Below are 13,253 nucleotides of genomic sequence, written 5' to 3'. Positions count from 1 at the left end.
TTTTTTTAAATAATATACATTTTTTTAATTAATTTGCACAAATATTACGCGTAAAAAAATATTTTCAAAAATAATACACCGTCAGCCCACAGCAGGCCGACTGGTCCTAGTCGGCCCACAGCAGGCCGACTGGGTTCCTATCTGCTTGCTGCAGGCCGATTGGGTTGTCGGCCACCAGATCCAAGTCCAGTCGGAAGGTCCAGTCGGCTTGCTGTGGGCCGACAGGAACTAATTGGCCAGTTGTGGGCCGACAGGGACTAATTGGCCTGCTGTAGGCCGACTGGTGCATGCATACCACATTACTTTTTTTTGACCCGTACGATTTTTTTTAAAACTATGACATATTTTCCCGCCAGCTCGTTCCCGCCACCCATTTCTCATCCACCTGTTTCCCGCCATATGTTCCCGCCAACTCTTTCCCGCCAGTCGTTTCCCGCCATATGTTCCCGCCAACTCTTTCCCGCCATATGTTCCCGTCAACTCTTTCCCACCACTCGTTTCCCGCCAACTGTTGTCGTTCTTTCCCACCATTTTTTCCTCTCTACCTATAAAACCCCCTTCAGACGGAGGTGGATAAGCATTCCAGTGTAGTTTAGTTGAGATGTCCCATTATCCTTTCGATCGTAGTTTTCACCCTGGGATGAGCAGGACTCTTCTGAGCCTAGCTACCGATTTCAGGATGGACAATAGGATAGTTCCATGGGACGAACTCACCGGTAGTGACACCATAATGAATGAGTTGGTCACCAATTACGTAGGTCTGGGTGGCCTGAAAGGACGTATGAAGAGGTACGTAAAGAACTTCTTAGGATACATGAAAGGTGAAAGAAGGTGGTGGTGCTGAAGAGTGAATCTTTCAGAAGGCTTTCAGCAAATAATCCATTATTATGGATTGAGGAGAGCGAGGACAAAGATGATATCTTCATGCCACCGCTTCCGGGTTCTACATCTTGGAAGGGCAAGAGTTCTTCATCGTTGAAGGGCAAGGTTTCTTCATCGTCGAAGGGCAAGAGTTCTTCATCGTCAAAGGGCAAGAGTTCTGCATCGATGGAGGATGACGATGATGACTTCATGTAGTTTTATGTTGTATGTTGTAAGTTCACTCGTACGTACCGTTTAATTTAGATGTAGTTCTATGTAGTTGTTTGTACTGTCTTGTTGTACGAGCATTCTGTTCTATCTAAATATGATGTTGTAGTTCGGATAACATAGTACTAAAATAGAGTAGGCATATGTCTCATACATAAGTACATAGTCATTTGTCTCATACATAGAATAGACATAAGTCTCACACATAAATAGATGGTAATGTCTGTACTGATAGATAGAAGCGTCAGTGACGACGTCTGGCATGGCGGGGAGGCGGATCTGGAATCGGCGTCCATCCCCATCTGTCAGGTGCCCTAATGGGACGCGGTGCAATCTCAGACTCTTCCTGGTCATGCTGTGTATCCTGTGTGGGGCCTGGTGGAGGAGTCGAAAACATGTTCATACAGTGGGTGTGCTGCGACATCGGAGCCTGTATGTGATCCTCGGGATGATGATCACTCCCCCACGTATCATGTGATGCCGACATAGACGCATGATATCCATAGGCTCCTGCACGACGGAACTTTAAGTCATGAAGTCTGATGCCGCCTGAACTAATATTGAAAACAATAAATATGAAGACACACACCTGCTGGCTGTGACGGCTGCTCTGGCTCAAACACAAAGCTCGACGAGGGACCATTGTGCTGTGGCTGTGGAGAAAACACGAAGCTCGACGTGGGACCATAGTGCTGTGGATGCTGCCACGATGAACTGCCAGGTTGTTCAAGAGGGGGTGGACATAGCACCCGTTGCAATATTGTTCTGATGATATTGCCAGGCTGAATCATGTCCATTATTCACGGTCATTGCAGATGAGAAGTCATATGATTCCATCATGCAGGATTCGGGACCTCCGCTGCATTTTCTTCTTCATCTGACTCGCCAGAATCATCGGCATAACCCCTTTCAACATCAGTGTCTTCTTTTTCCATCTGGTCCTGCATGTGCCCATCTACCTCGTCAGCGTCAACCTCGCCATTGTATTCACCATCGGCATTTTCCCCTTCTACCTGACTATTCTGCCCTGGTTCATAATCATAAGCATTTCCTCCTTCTACCTGACTGCTCTGTCCTTGTTCGTAACCATCATCTCCAGCATTTGACATAGATAGCCGCCTACCTACACTGCTCTGCCCAGGATCGTTGCCACCTTGGTCTTCATGTGCAGTGACCCCCTTCACGACGGGAAGCACTAAAGCAATAGGATTGCATCCCCTTCGTTCACAACCTTGTAACCGCCGCACCCAATCGGAGTCTCGCTCTATTGGCCTCAAATAAAAGTAAATTATTGTACTTGACCGTGTCCACAATGCATGAACACCGACGGTGTGTGTTTCAGTATCAAGACCTAAACTTGCCGCAATCCATTCTTTCAACTGACTGACAGACCATGTTTGAGGTGCGCTCATTGGCACATCTATGTGAGTAAATTCACTCAGATCAGCTCCCATCTCAGTTGTTTGGACAGTACCAGGACCGTAGTAAAATCTGATGTTCACTACATCAGACATCTCGGCTCACCTATTTTTTTTTCACAACGAAATACAATTATTAAGCAACAACTTAAAATACCCGCACTAACAAATATTAGGCACTACACATCCACATATTACCGGAGCAACTACAAATATTGACACTCCTAAATACTACACATCCACATATAGTCCGGAATATTACCGGAGCAACTACACAATTTTACACAACTAATTAGTTGACATCTAAATAAAATGCTCACCGGAACCGGAACGGGAAAATAAAATACTCGCCACGAAAGATTTTAATATTTCACTGACTGCCTATATTACGGATTTAACCGGAGCAACTACAAATATTGACAATCCTAAATAGTACACATCCATATATAGTCCGGAATATTACCGGAGCAACTACACATTTTTACACAACTAATTAGTTGACATCTAAATAAAATGCTCACCGAAACCGGAACGGGAAAATAAAATGCTCACCACGACCACCTAAATATTTAGGTTTACTACTCGAGCAAATAATATTCATATAGTCCGAAATATTACCGGAGCAACTACACATTTTTACGCAACCAATTAGTTGACATCTGAATAAAATGCTAACCAAAACGGGAAAATAAAATGCTCACCACGACCACCTAAATATTTACGTTTACTACTCGAGCAAATAACAATAATTGCACGCAACTTCGAAAAATAAATGTTTGCTCAAATATACCCTTGAAGCGTGCGCGCGAACGACGAACGGCGGCCTTCAATCACCGGAACCGGAGCCGGAAACTCCACCAAACTCCCGCAGCTTCACCTCCACCACCACCTCCACCTCCACCACCGCCACAACCTCCACCTCCGCCTCCACAACCTCCACAAATGAGCTGAAAAAATGCTCCAACAAAATCTTCACCACAACCACCACAAGCTACCCCATCAGTAGATCGAGGTGTCTTTTGGCTCCTCTAGCTAAGTAGAACCCATTCACGGTGCCAAATCCGCAAAAAAAGGGTCATTTTGGTGTATTAATTGAAGCTATTTCGTGTAAGAGAGAGGAGGAACCAAGAACAGAGAGATGCGCATGATGGTGGGGAAAGGAAACGGGAAGGAGGAAGGAGAAAAGAGGCAGCGCTGGGGTCCGCTCCCCATCGGCCAGCAACTGGCCGATCGGTCGGCAGCTGGCCGACTGGGGCGCCCGTGACCCAGCCCGCGCCGACAGCTCCCGGGGCGACGTGGCCCGGCCAACAGTCGGCCCACGCGTGGCTGATTGCCCACCTGTCGGCCTGCAGTTGACCGAGAAGGCCCTGTCAGCCTGCAGCTGGCTGACTAGGCTCAGTCGGCCAGCTGCTGGCCGATTGGATAATATTTTCAAAAAATATTATATCAGCGTAATATTTTTGTAAATTAATAAAAAAAATGTATTATTTAAAAAAAAATTAGCCATTACTTACTTCCATCGGATGAGATAACTGGTTAACCAACCAGGTGAGGCGAGTAGCATCGGTAACTTGGCGTCAGAGCTCGTCTCCACCGAGAGAGCATGTGATAAATCAGCCGATCATTCACGAAAGAGCAGCGGTAGACTACTGCTAAGGAGCAGCATGTTGGACCGAAAACAGTCGTGAGCCGAGCCGACGAGGGAGTCGCTCGCATCGGGCGGTCACCACGCACGGGGGTCACGCGCGGTTGCGTCCAGGACGGGGGCAAGCGGCCAGAGCTGGGGCGCACAGGCGTAAACCTCCCTTGCCCCCGCCATCCCATGTGCTCCTCTGCCGCCTCATTCAAGCGCGCACCGTATCGCACAGCTAAGCAAAAGCATCCCGCTGCCACTTGCCGTCATTCATTCCCATCGGTCTACGTGCAGCCACTTCAGTTTCACGATCGACCAACAGCCGTGGCCAGCCGCGCAGTGAACCAATCGCCCTCGCCCATGGCCGGAAAAAGTCCATTTTAAACCTTGAACTTGTAAAGGTTAGGTGGAATGGACCCCCAAGTCAAAATCCCGGTCGATTGCATCCTAAACTATGCAATCCCAGTCTAAATCGAACCCTGACATCATTTAAACTGGGATTCGTCTGGTGGGCCGGGCCGCTAAATTAATTTTTCGTTCAATAACAACAATTCCAAAAGGTGCACACCCGGGGGAGCTCGTAACTTTCGCTGAGCCGTTTTTTTTCTTTTTTGAAATAACTTTTGCTGGGCCGGTTCCTGGTACTCGTGCGAAAAAACACTTCAAAAAAAGTTCGGAGCGACGACCGTGCACACCCCTGGGACCTCGTAACTTTCGCTGAGTCGGTTCCTGGTACTCGCGCCAAAAAAAGCAAAAAAAAACACCTAAAAGAAAGTTCAGAGGGAGGATTGAACTCGTGCCATGGGAACATCGAACTAGTATGAATAACCACCTGAGCTACTGTGCGATAATGATCAATACCAAGGAGAACTTTATAAGTACATTTGTAGTCGCGTAATTTGTTACACATGTAAACGTTTACTGTAGCGACTTATTTTTTATTTTTTAAAACATTTTTGAAAAAGCTCATGAATTACAGAAAAGTTCATTTGTTTTGAAAAAATAATCGATTTTGAAAAACAAACCACCAGGACATATTGTTTTCAAATCCCATAAATATTTTTTTGAATGCTCAAATTATTTTAAAGTATATAAAAACCAGCCCATTTGGAGCTACTGAATAGCAGGCGCGAAAAAAATCTGAAAAGTTCTGCGGGAGTATCTCAAACTCGCGACCTCAGTTTTATTAGCTGCTGCAACTTGCCAACCGAACTAGTGAGTTCAACAGATAGATTCACGACGCGAAACATTATGTATCGAACTGCTTTTGAACATTTGCAAATATTTTGCACTGAAGATTTTGTAATATCCATTGAATAATATACAATGAACATTTTAAATTATACACAATGAACATTTTATAATGCATGATGAACTTTTTTAATATAAATAGGAAAGTGATATGAAGGAAATAGAAAAAAGAAAACATAAAAAAGGAAAAAAGAAAATAATATAAATATAAATAAAAAAAGAAAAACGAAAAGAAAGCAGAACCAGTAAAGAAAAACAAATAACAAATAACGAACGAAAAATGGAAGCAACAAGGCGCAGCACGCGCTGCCGTGAACTAGGCCGGCCCATCCACGGGCGCTGCGAGCGTTTCCTCCCCAATCCCGGTCCACGTCAGCAATCGCCGTTTGAAAAATTATCCGAAGGTTCGATTTAGACCGGGATTGCAGAGTTCAGGGTGCAATCGACCGGGATTTTGACTTGAGGGTTCATTTCGCCGGACCTCTACAAGTTCAAGGTTTAAAATGAACTTTTTCCCCATGGCCCGCCCAAGGGGGCGCCGGGCGCGGCAGCGGCAACCACTGTTCGCGGTGATCACGCCCACGATGGATGGACCGGTTCGTACGAGCAGCAGCTCAGTCAACTCCGTGGGCGCGCGACCAGGCGTAGGTTGGTGCCGCGGTGGTGGACTGGCTCTGACTGGTAGGTGCGCGCGCGCCCGGGCGCAGAGCTCGCCACAGGCACTGGAGCGCAGCTCGCCGGGGTCCCCATGCCATGGCCAAGGCGATGGCTGGCCGTCCATATGCATCTCATGATCCCCATTAAGTCCACGGCAGGGAGGAGGTTGCGAATTACCCCACACGACTTAATAAGGGGCGAGATCCATCATCCTTGCCCATGCCACTCTTATCTTAGGATCCTGTTTAAGCACTGTTGACACGAAAACAAGACGGTCAGCGTCTTCAAAGAAGGGGAGATGATGCACTATATATACCCATGTTTTGTCGCCCCCATCTTCTTCATGATTGATCGATATTATTCGAGAATTTGGGATTTCATTCTCTTATCAGGGAGAGGGGGCGTCCTCCTGCATCATTACGGTACAGTAAGCCAGGGGCAGGGCCTTGACCTCGAGCATCCTGGTTTGACTGCATCATTTCATTAGGACCATGAGTGAACTGCATGGCTAGCAAGAACTCGGAAGCCATTGCGGTTGATCTGTTGCTACTTCTACTTCTACATCCACTTTGTGTGTGTGTGTGTGCAGGTGAAAAGGTCTGTAGAAAACTACTGTGAACCGACACTGACGCGGCGTACCTATTTACCTGTAAATTCGTACGTACCACATGACAAAGAGTGCCTTGATCAGGTTGGTAGGTGTCATGTGATGATGATGGACAAGACGTGACCATTCCAAACCTTCCGTGTCCTCCGGCTCCGGGGAGCTTTAAAGAGCAGGGAGGAGAGTAGGATGCATGTCTCTTTCTTCAAATCTGCAGACAGATTAACAGACCCAGTTTCAGAAACAAACAGCTGCAGCAGGGAAACGGGGGCAAGGAAAACACACCCCAAAGCATGCAGCTTGACATAGCCGCAGCACACAACACTATGGCAGTAGTACTTTCTGGTTATTATTTCCCGATTCTCAGGTCATATGTTCCCAGGGAAAGAAAGAGAGAGCGGCTTAGCGCAGGTGGCACGTCTGTATACAGTAGGACGCATTATGTCTCAGTCCTAACAGCAACTCACAGGTTCCATGCTAGCAGGCGAATGGAAAGAGAGCAACCTGCAGCTGCGGGATAGCTGTGATACTTTAGGTTTCACTCTTTTCTTGTGTGTCAATTATTTTGCTGCAGAATACAGAGGGAGTTGCTGGTGCTCAAGAACGTAGGTGGATTGTGGATGTCTAATTGCTTTTTTTTTACCCTACTTCAAGTGAGCACCTCAAAAATGGACATGGGGGTTTCAATACCTTAGCACTGTACCAAGCCTTGGTATGTCGATCCTGGTTATCTTACGGGGTGTGGTGTCCTAACCAAATGAAGAATGCGGCATTTAACACCCTTGTCTCTCTCTTGCTATAGCCATCAGTACTACATCAGTACCAATATAAATCCATGTACTACCACTCTAGATTGGACACCACTACTGGTCAGTTCAAATCTGTTCTGCCTTTAGCTTACTGTAAAATGCATCATACTGTCACAAGCAATAGCTTCAACTAATTCCGGGCAGAGGAAGTATTTTGGAAGAAGAAACACTTGGAAATAGATTATATTGTGCTTCCTAACTCTTGGTTTTTCAGGGATGGTAGTACTAACTAGTTTGCACTGATGAACTGGACTACAAGAAGTCAATACCTTATCACCATGAATAATCTTCATCGGAACCATGGTCTCGGAGTTGAAGCCACCAGGAGGGAGATACATCAGCATGGTACGTCGACATGGCAGCAGACACTTCCCCGCTAAAAAAGAAGAAGATAGCAAGCAGCACGCCCTTTCTGCAGCCGGTATAAAAAACAGCACAGTGCATTTTCTACAGCTGGCCTTTTTCTATGGAATAACTGGCATTCATGCACGCCATCATCTGCTACAGAACAGGACTGTTTCCATTTTTTTTAAAAAGGCATCATCCATACTCCTAACCTTAGTTTGCCAAAAAGAAAGAAAATGCTGCGCTGGCGCAACCAATTGGGCGGGTGCCATGTACAGAGAAACATAAGAAAACTGGAAAGATGGAGACGACAGTCATTCTTGTAAATGAAGGGGTGGTGGTGTGGGTGTGGGTACCTCCGGCGCAGCCCTGCATTGGTTGGTTGGTTGATGAAGCCCATAAATCACAGTTGTACCGGGGCAGTGCTCCCTCTGCATTCAATGGCACTTACTGCGGCTGGTGAGCTCTCTTCAATGCGCACACGATACTCTATTGGCCTCCGGTCCTCCCCTCCGGCGCCGCCTACATAAACGGGTCAAGTCCGGTGGGCGACCTCGAGCTCCAGAGCGAGCTGGAAGGAAGCGGAAAGCTAGAGCCACCGTCGACCGGCACCAATCCACGGTTTAGCCTGGCAGGTGCTTCTCAGGTTCCATGGCTTCCAGCAGCAAGGGAGCGGCGGCATCCTTGCTCTGCATCAAGCTCGTGGTCTGCCTCTGCTTCCTCGGATCATCCCAAGGTGCGGGCCTCACCTCTGCTTCCATGCTGTCCGTGTTTCTTGAGCATTTCTGCTTCCGTCCAAACACCCCTGCTCCACTCTTCCCGGTGAAGAACTTGCAATGCTCCCTGGGAGATTGATTGCTCGCTTAGCAAGCAATGCTGCACCTGCGTTTCTCAGCTTGGGTTTGCCTTCTTACTAGTCGCTTGCTCATTCAGATTCAGTAGATGGACTTCTCTCCTAGGACACTTTGGTTCCGGTCATTGTCTCATCGGATTGTGTTTTTTCCTTTTTGTAATAGATAGAGGACCATGCACTATTCACATCTTTATATATTTTGCTAGAAAAAAAATAGAGTACACGAAGAAAGGGACAGAGTATATTATATGCTATAAAAAGGCGTACCTGTTTATCTGGAGTAGCATAATACCAGGAGACCAGGCCCTGATGAAATAGTTAACGAGTACATTAGCCCAAGTGCTCAACCACTAGATTGGGACATTCTTTTGCCAAAAAGAACAAGCTAGAACTTGCGAACTTCAGAGCCCAACAACAAAGCCAGCAATAACAAACAGTATGGAACATTTGTACCTGCAGGTAGGGGCACGGCCAAGCCGCCATTCACGCTGAGGAATCTCCCTCCCCTCGAGAAGGCGAGCAGCTTCCCCGCGATGCGCCACGACAGGTACGACTACATTATCGTCGGCGGGGGCACCGCCGGCTGCCCCCTGGCGGCAACATTGTCGCTCAAGTACAAGGTGCTCGTGCTGGAGAGGGGTGGATCCCCTTACGGCAACCGCAACATCTCCTACATGGAGAACTTCCACATTGGCCTGAGCAACACGGCGCCGGACTCTTCGTCGCAGGCCTTCGTCTCCACTGACGGCGTCATCAACGCCCGGGCAAGGGTGCTGGGCGGTGGTACCTGCATCAATGCTGGCTTCTACAGCCGGGCCAGCTCAAGGTGCCAATGCATTGTTATGGTTGTGCATCATCATTCTTCTCTCTGTTTATGCATGACAAACGTGAATGCAGTGTTACCAAAATCAAGTTAGCTTAGGTAAAATGTCATGTCATGATTCAGTCTATGCAGCAGCACAAGACGTGTCCCTTTCGGGCCAGTAAATGTCAGATCTAGGGTAAATGCAGGGCAGTGAACAGTGATAGCGCCAGGAGGAAATAAATGCAAAGGTCTGCTTGAGTGCTGCCACCCTAGCAATGTAGTACTATGCTGCTATAGCCAGCTCTCTGCATTTGCAGATTGCAGAAATGGACAGCAAGCAACTGTTCTTAATATGCACAAAATAAACCGTAGTCTAACCAGCTCAAATTTCTCCCCAAAGTACTAAGATTACCCTGCCAAAAAAATTTATGCTCTGCATTACCATGACCCGACACTGCTCTCGATTGAACCATGACCTTATTGTTATGTGGACCAGCCCATCAAACATGGAGTCTTGTCCCTTAATTAGAGTCTTAAAAGTTGATTAAGCAAGTTTGTTAGGAAAGAGTACAGTCAGTTTAGATATTGTATTCATCATCAAACGTGGACTCTTATTTAATTAGACTCCTAGTTGATTAAGCAAGTTTGTTAGGAAATAGTACAATCAGCTCAGATATCGTATTAGAGTTTGAATAGACTTGCCGGCTTGTCGGTCAAGTCCTGTCTGCTATAGAAAGGGGGCCGACCCCTCTCAATAAAGCAGAGAAGAATATTGTCATTCACTTTTATCCGCTTTAGTAATTTGGGTATGTCTGTAGTACATTCTTCCACTTATATTTTGGTTATTATTTCAGTGTAGTTGCAAAACAGGCAGTGTTTTTAACAATGAGTACCTGCGTACACATTGGCACTCGTGGGCAACTTGATATAACATAGAAAAACAAGAAGGTACTGCATTAATTTGCATTAAGTGCCTCGGCTTTGGTAGTGCAAAGAAATAACTGGCCCTGACAGTAACACATGCTCTGTTACTCTCACAGAATTAAATTTCATGTTGGAATCATACAGCTATATAGTACTACCTCCGTTCCTAAATATAGTACTTTCTCATGTTTCCTGTTGGAATCATACAGCTATATAGTTCAATTTGAACAGCAGAAATGTCTTATATTGAGGAACAGAGAGTGTATTATTGAAGGAGGCAACAAAACAAAATCACATGGGCATATCAACAATTCTTTGATGCCCATGGTAACTATGATAGCTAAGCAAAGCCCAAGAGATAACCGTAACTGCAGTACAGTTCAGCGCAACTTAAAGTTTGAACCAAGAATAAGTTTCTGACATATATCGCATTAGCAAAACCAAACCCATGAAGATGAATTAGCAAACATACATTTGTAATTGATAAGCATGCCATAGTGTCTTTAAGAAAAACAGAAATATCATCTCAGTATTATTGCTGAAGGCAATTTACTCATTCCATCAAACCTGATACTTACATACCTTGTGTTTATTGGAACAACAGCTTCGTGCAGGATGTTGGCTGGGAAGAAGACCTGGTGAATGAGTCCTACCCTTGGGTAGAGGATAAGGTTGTCCAGTGGCCTAAGATCGCGCCTTGGCAGGCCGCACTGCGGGATGGGCTTGTTGAAGCAGGTGTATCCCCTTTCAATGGGTACACCTATGACCATGTTTCTGGGACCAAGGTTGGTGGCACCATCTTCGACGCAAATGGCCACCGCCACACAGCAGCCGACTTGCTTGCAGCTGGAGACCCTAACAACATGAGGGTCCTGCTTCACGCTAGTGTGCACAAGATAGTGTTCAGCTCGCAACAAGGTATAGCCAAGCTCCTAAAAGCTTTGTTCTCTTCCAAAACAGTCTAGAATTTCTACAACATAAAGTGTAGATACTACACAGCGATAGACCATCATGTACCCTTTTTCAATAACATGAACTCCGATGTAGGACGACTGAGACCAAGGGCTATCGGTGTACAGTTCGCCGATGAAGATGGGAGACTCCACCAGGCACTCCTCAACAACAACAAGGATAGTGAGATCATCGTCTCTTCGGGTGCAATTGGCAGTCCTCAGCTGCTGCTGCTCAGTGGGATTGGGCCAAAGAATGATCTTAAGAATCATAACATTCCTGTTGTTCTCCACAACAAGTATGTGGGGAAAGGGATGGCTGACAACCCCATGAACTCCATCTTCATACCTACGAAAAGCCCCCCGCGTCAGTCACTGATTGAGACTGTCGGAATAACTGAAGCTGGTGTGTTCATCGAGGCCAGCAGTGGTTTTGGCCAGTCTGAAGAAAGCATCCACTGCCACCACGGAATCATGTCTGCTGAGGTTTGGCACCAATCTTACTACTTACTTGCATAGTTCCAAATTATGTAATATCACCACAAGATTCAGATTGCACTGTATTAAGCTTTATTTTAGATAATCTAGAATTAAGATGGGTAGGTGGGTATGCAACATAAGTTATTGAAGCCTTAAATTATAATTATATCATTCACTATGAGTCAAAATGAAACTTATGTCTTGAAATGCAAGTATAACTATGTCATCATTGCATGCATAATTAATCATGTGAAGTTATTCCTTTATTTTATTTTTTGCCGTTGCTGATCCAGTGCACCATACTACATTCCTATCAATACAGATTGGACAGCTGTCCACAGTTCCTCCGAAGCAAAGAAGCCTGGAACTAGCCAGGGAGTATGCACATAACAAACTTAGTCTACCCAAAGAGGTGTTCCAGGGTGGTTTTATCCTTGAGAAGATCGATGGTCCACTGTCTACAGGCCATCTTGTCCTTGCAGACACTGATGTCAAGAACAACCCGGCAGTTACTTTCAACTATTTCAGCCATCCACAAGATCTCAGCCGTTGTGTCTATGGCATCAAGACCATTGAGAAAATATTGAAGACAAACAGTTTTGCTCATCTGACTCCTGATGACGCTGGATATGAAATGGAAAGGGTTCTCAACATGAGCGTGCGGGCTAACGTGAATCTGATACCCAAGCATACCAATACCACAGAATCCCTGGAGCAATTTTGCAAGGACACGGTAATCACCATCTGGCACTACCATGGTGGGTGTCATGTAGGGAAGGTGGTCGACCAGCAGCACCGAGTGCTTGGAGTCTCAGGGCTCCGGGTTGTTGATGGCTCGACGTTCTCTAGGTCACCAGGGACCAACCCTCAAGCCACGGTCATGATGATGGGCAGGTACTTAATGCAGAACATAACTTTCTTATTTGGCAAAGTAAATGCTCAATTTTAAACTGTAATGGCTTCTAATCATACTTTATGCTCAGGTACTTTGGAGTGAAGATCTTAAGGGAACGACTAGGACAAGCAGCTGGAGTGTAGTAGATTCCTGAACACCTGCCTTTTATGATGTGTGTGTGACCTAGAAAAGAAATCACTAATTTTTGCTGAGATCCAGTGTGAATCACCAATGTAAGACATTCTAGGAGTTTCATCTGTATCCAGTAACTATTTGTCTCGTATGATATTGCCATTAAATTGTTTATCAACTCATCTTTCTTATAAGTAGAGTTCGAGGCACAGCCCAGTTGAACTGCTTGGGTATATGTGGCCTAATCTTACATGGATGGTTTGATAAAACATCTTCCAGAACTGTTTAGATCCATTAATAATGGTGCAAATACAATATACCAAAAAGATAGAAAGTATCAACTCAGAAAATATAAAGCAAACCATTGTGCTGAAACTTTATTCCATCAGCGAGGTAAGGACTAAATTG

General features: G+C 45.7%; 1 protein-coding gene and 1 long non-coding RNA gene across 4 annotated transcripts; one reads left to right on the top strand and one right to left on the bottom strand.

Moving 5' to 3' along the window:
* Positions 1-5,433: 5,433 nt before the first annotated feature.
* LOC119309078 lies at positions 5,434-11,100 on the bottom strand. 3 transcript variants are annotated; one of them, XR_005150360.1, is made up of 5 exons: positions 10,971-11,100; positions 9,113-9,527; positions 7,731-8,965; positions 6,696-6,863; positions 5,434-6,518 (listed from the first exon to the last, which is right to left on the bottom strand). It is a non-coding gene; the product is annotated as an uncharacterized LOC119309078 (long non-coding RNA). The 3 variants fall into 3 exon arrangements; XR_005150361.1 differs by having other exon boundaries at positions 6,714-6,863; XR_005150359.1 differs by having other exon boundaries at positions 5,434-6,863.
* LOC119309077 (protein HOTHEAD-like) lies at positions 8,406-13,025 on the top strand. Its single transcript, XM_037585170.1, has 6 exons — positions 8,406-8,542; positions 9,119-9,485; positions 10,993-11,306; positions 11,436-11,824; positions 12,141-12,712; positions 12,802-13,025. Exons 1-6 carry the CDS (start codon positions 8,458-8,460, stop codon positions 12,854-12,856), a joined length of 1,782 nt encoding a protein of 593 aa, XP_037441067.1. The 5' UTR covers positions 8,406-8,457; the 3' UTR covers positions 12,857-13,025.
* The last annotated feature ends 228 nt before the right edge of the window (positions 13,026-13,253 follow it).

This window comes from Triticum dicoccoides, chromosome 5B, assembly GCF_002162155.2.
Source record: "Triticum dicoccoides isolate Atlit2015 ecotype Zavitan chromosome 5B, WEW_v2.0, whole genome shotgun sequence".
NCBI classification, from domain to species: domain Eukaryota; kingdom Viridiplantae; phylum Streptophyta; class Magnoliopsida; order Poales; family Poaceae; genus Triticum; species Triticum dicoccoides.
Note: the sequence above shows the minus strand (reverse complement) of the source record. Positions and strands in the feature narration are given on the sequence as shown.

Excerpts from the sequence above, each read along its gene's own strand:
- LOC119309077 (XM_037585170.1), top strand. The coding sequence starts at position 8,458 with ATGGCTTCCAGCAGCAAGGGAGCGGCGGCATCCTTGCTCTGCATCAAG. Across the intron at positions 11,307-11,435 it reads AGTGTTCAGCTCGCAACAAG|GACGACTGAGACCAAGGGCT; the intron begins GTATAGCCAAGC and ends ACTCCGATGTAG. Across the intron at positions 12,713-12,801 it reads ACGGTCATGATGATGGGCAG|GTACTTTGGAGTGAAGATCT; the intron begins GTACTTAATGCA and ends CTTTATGCTCAG.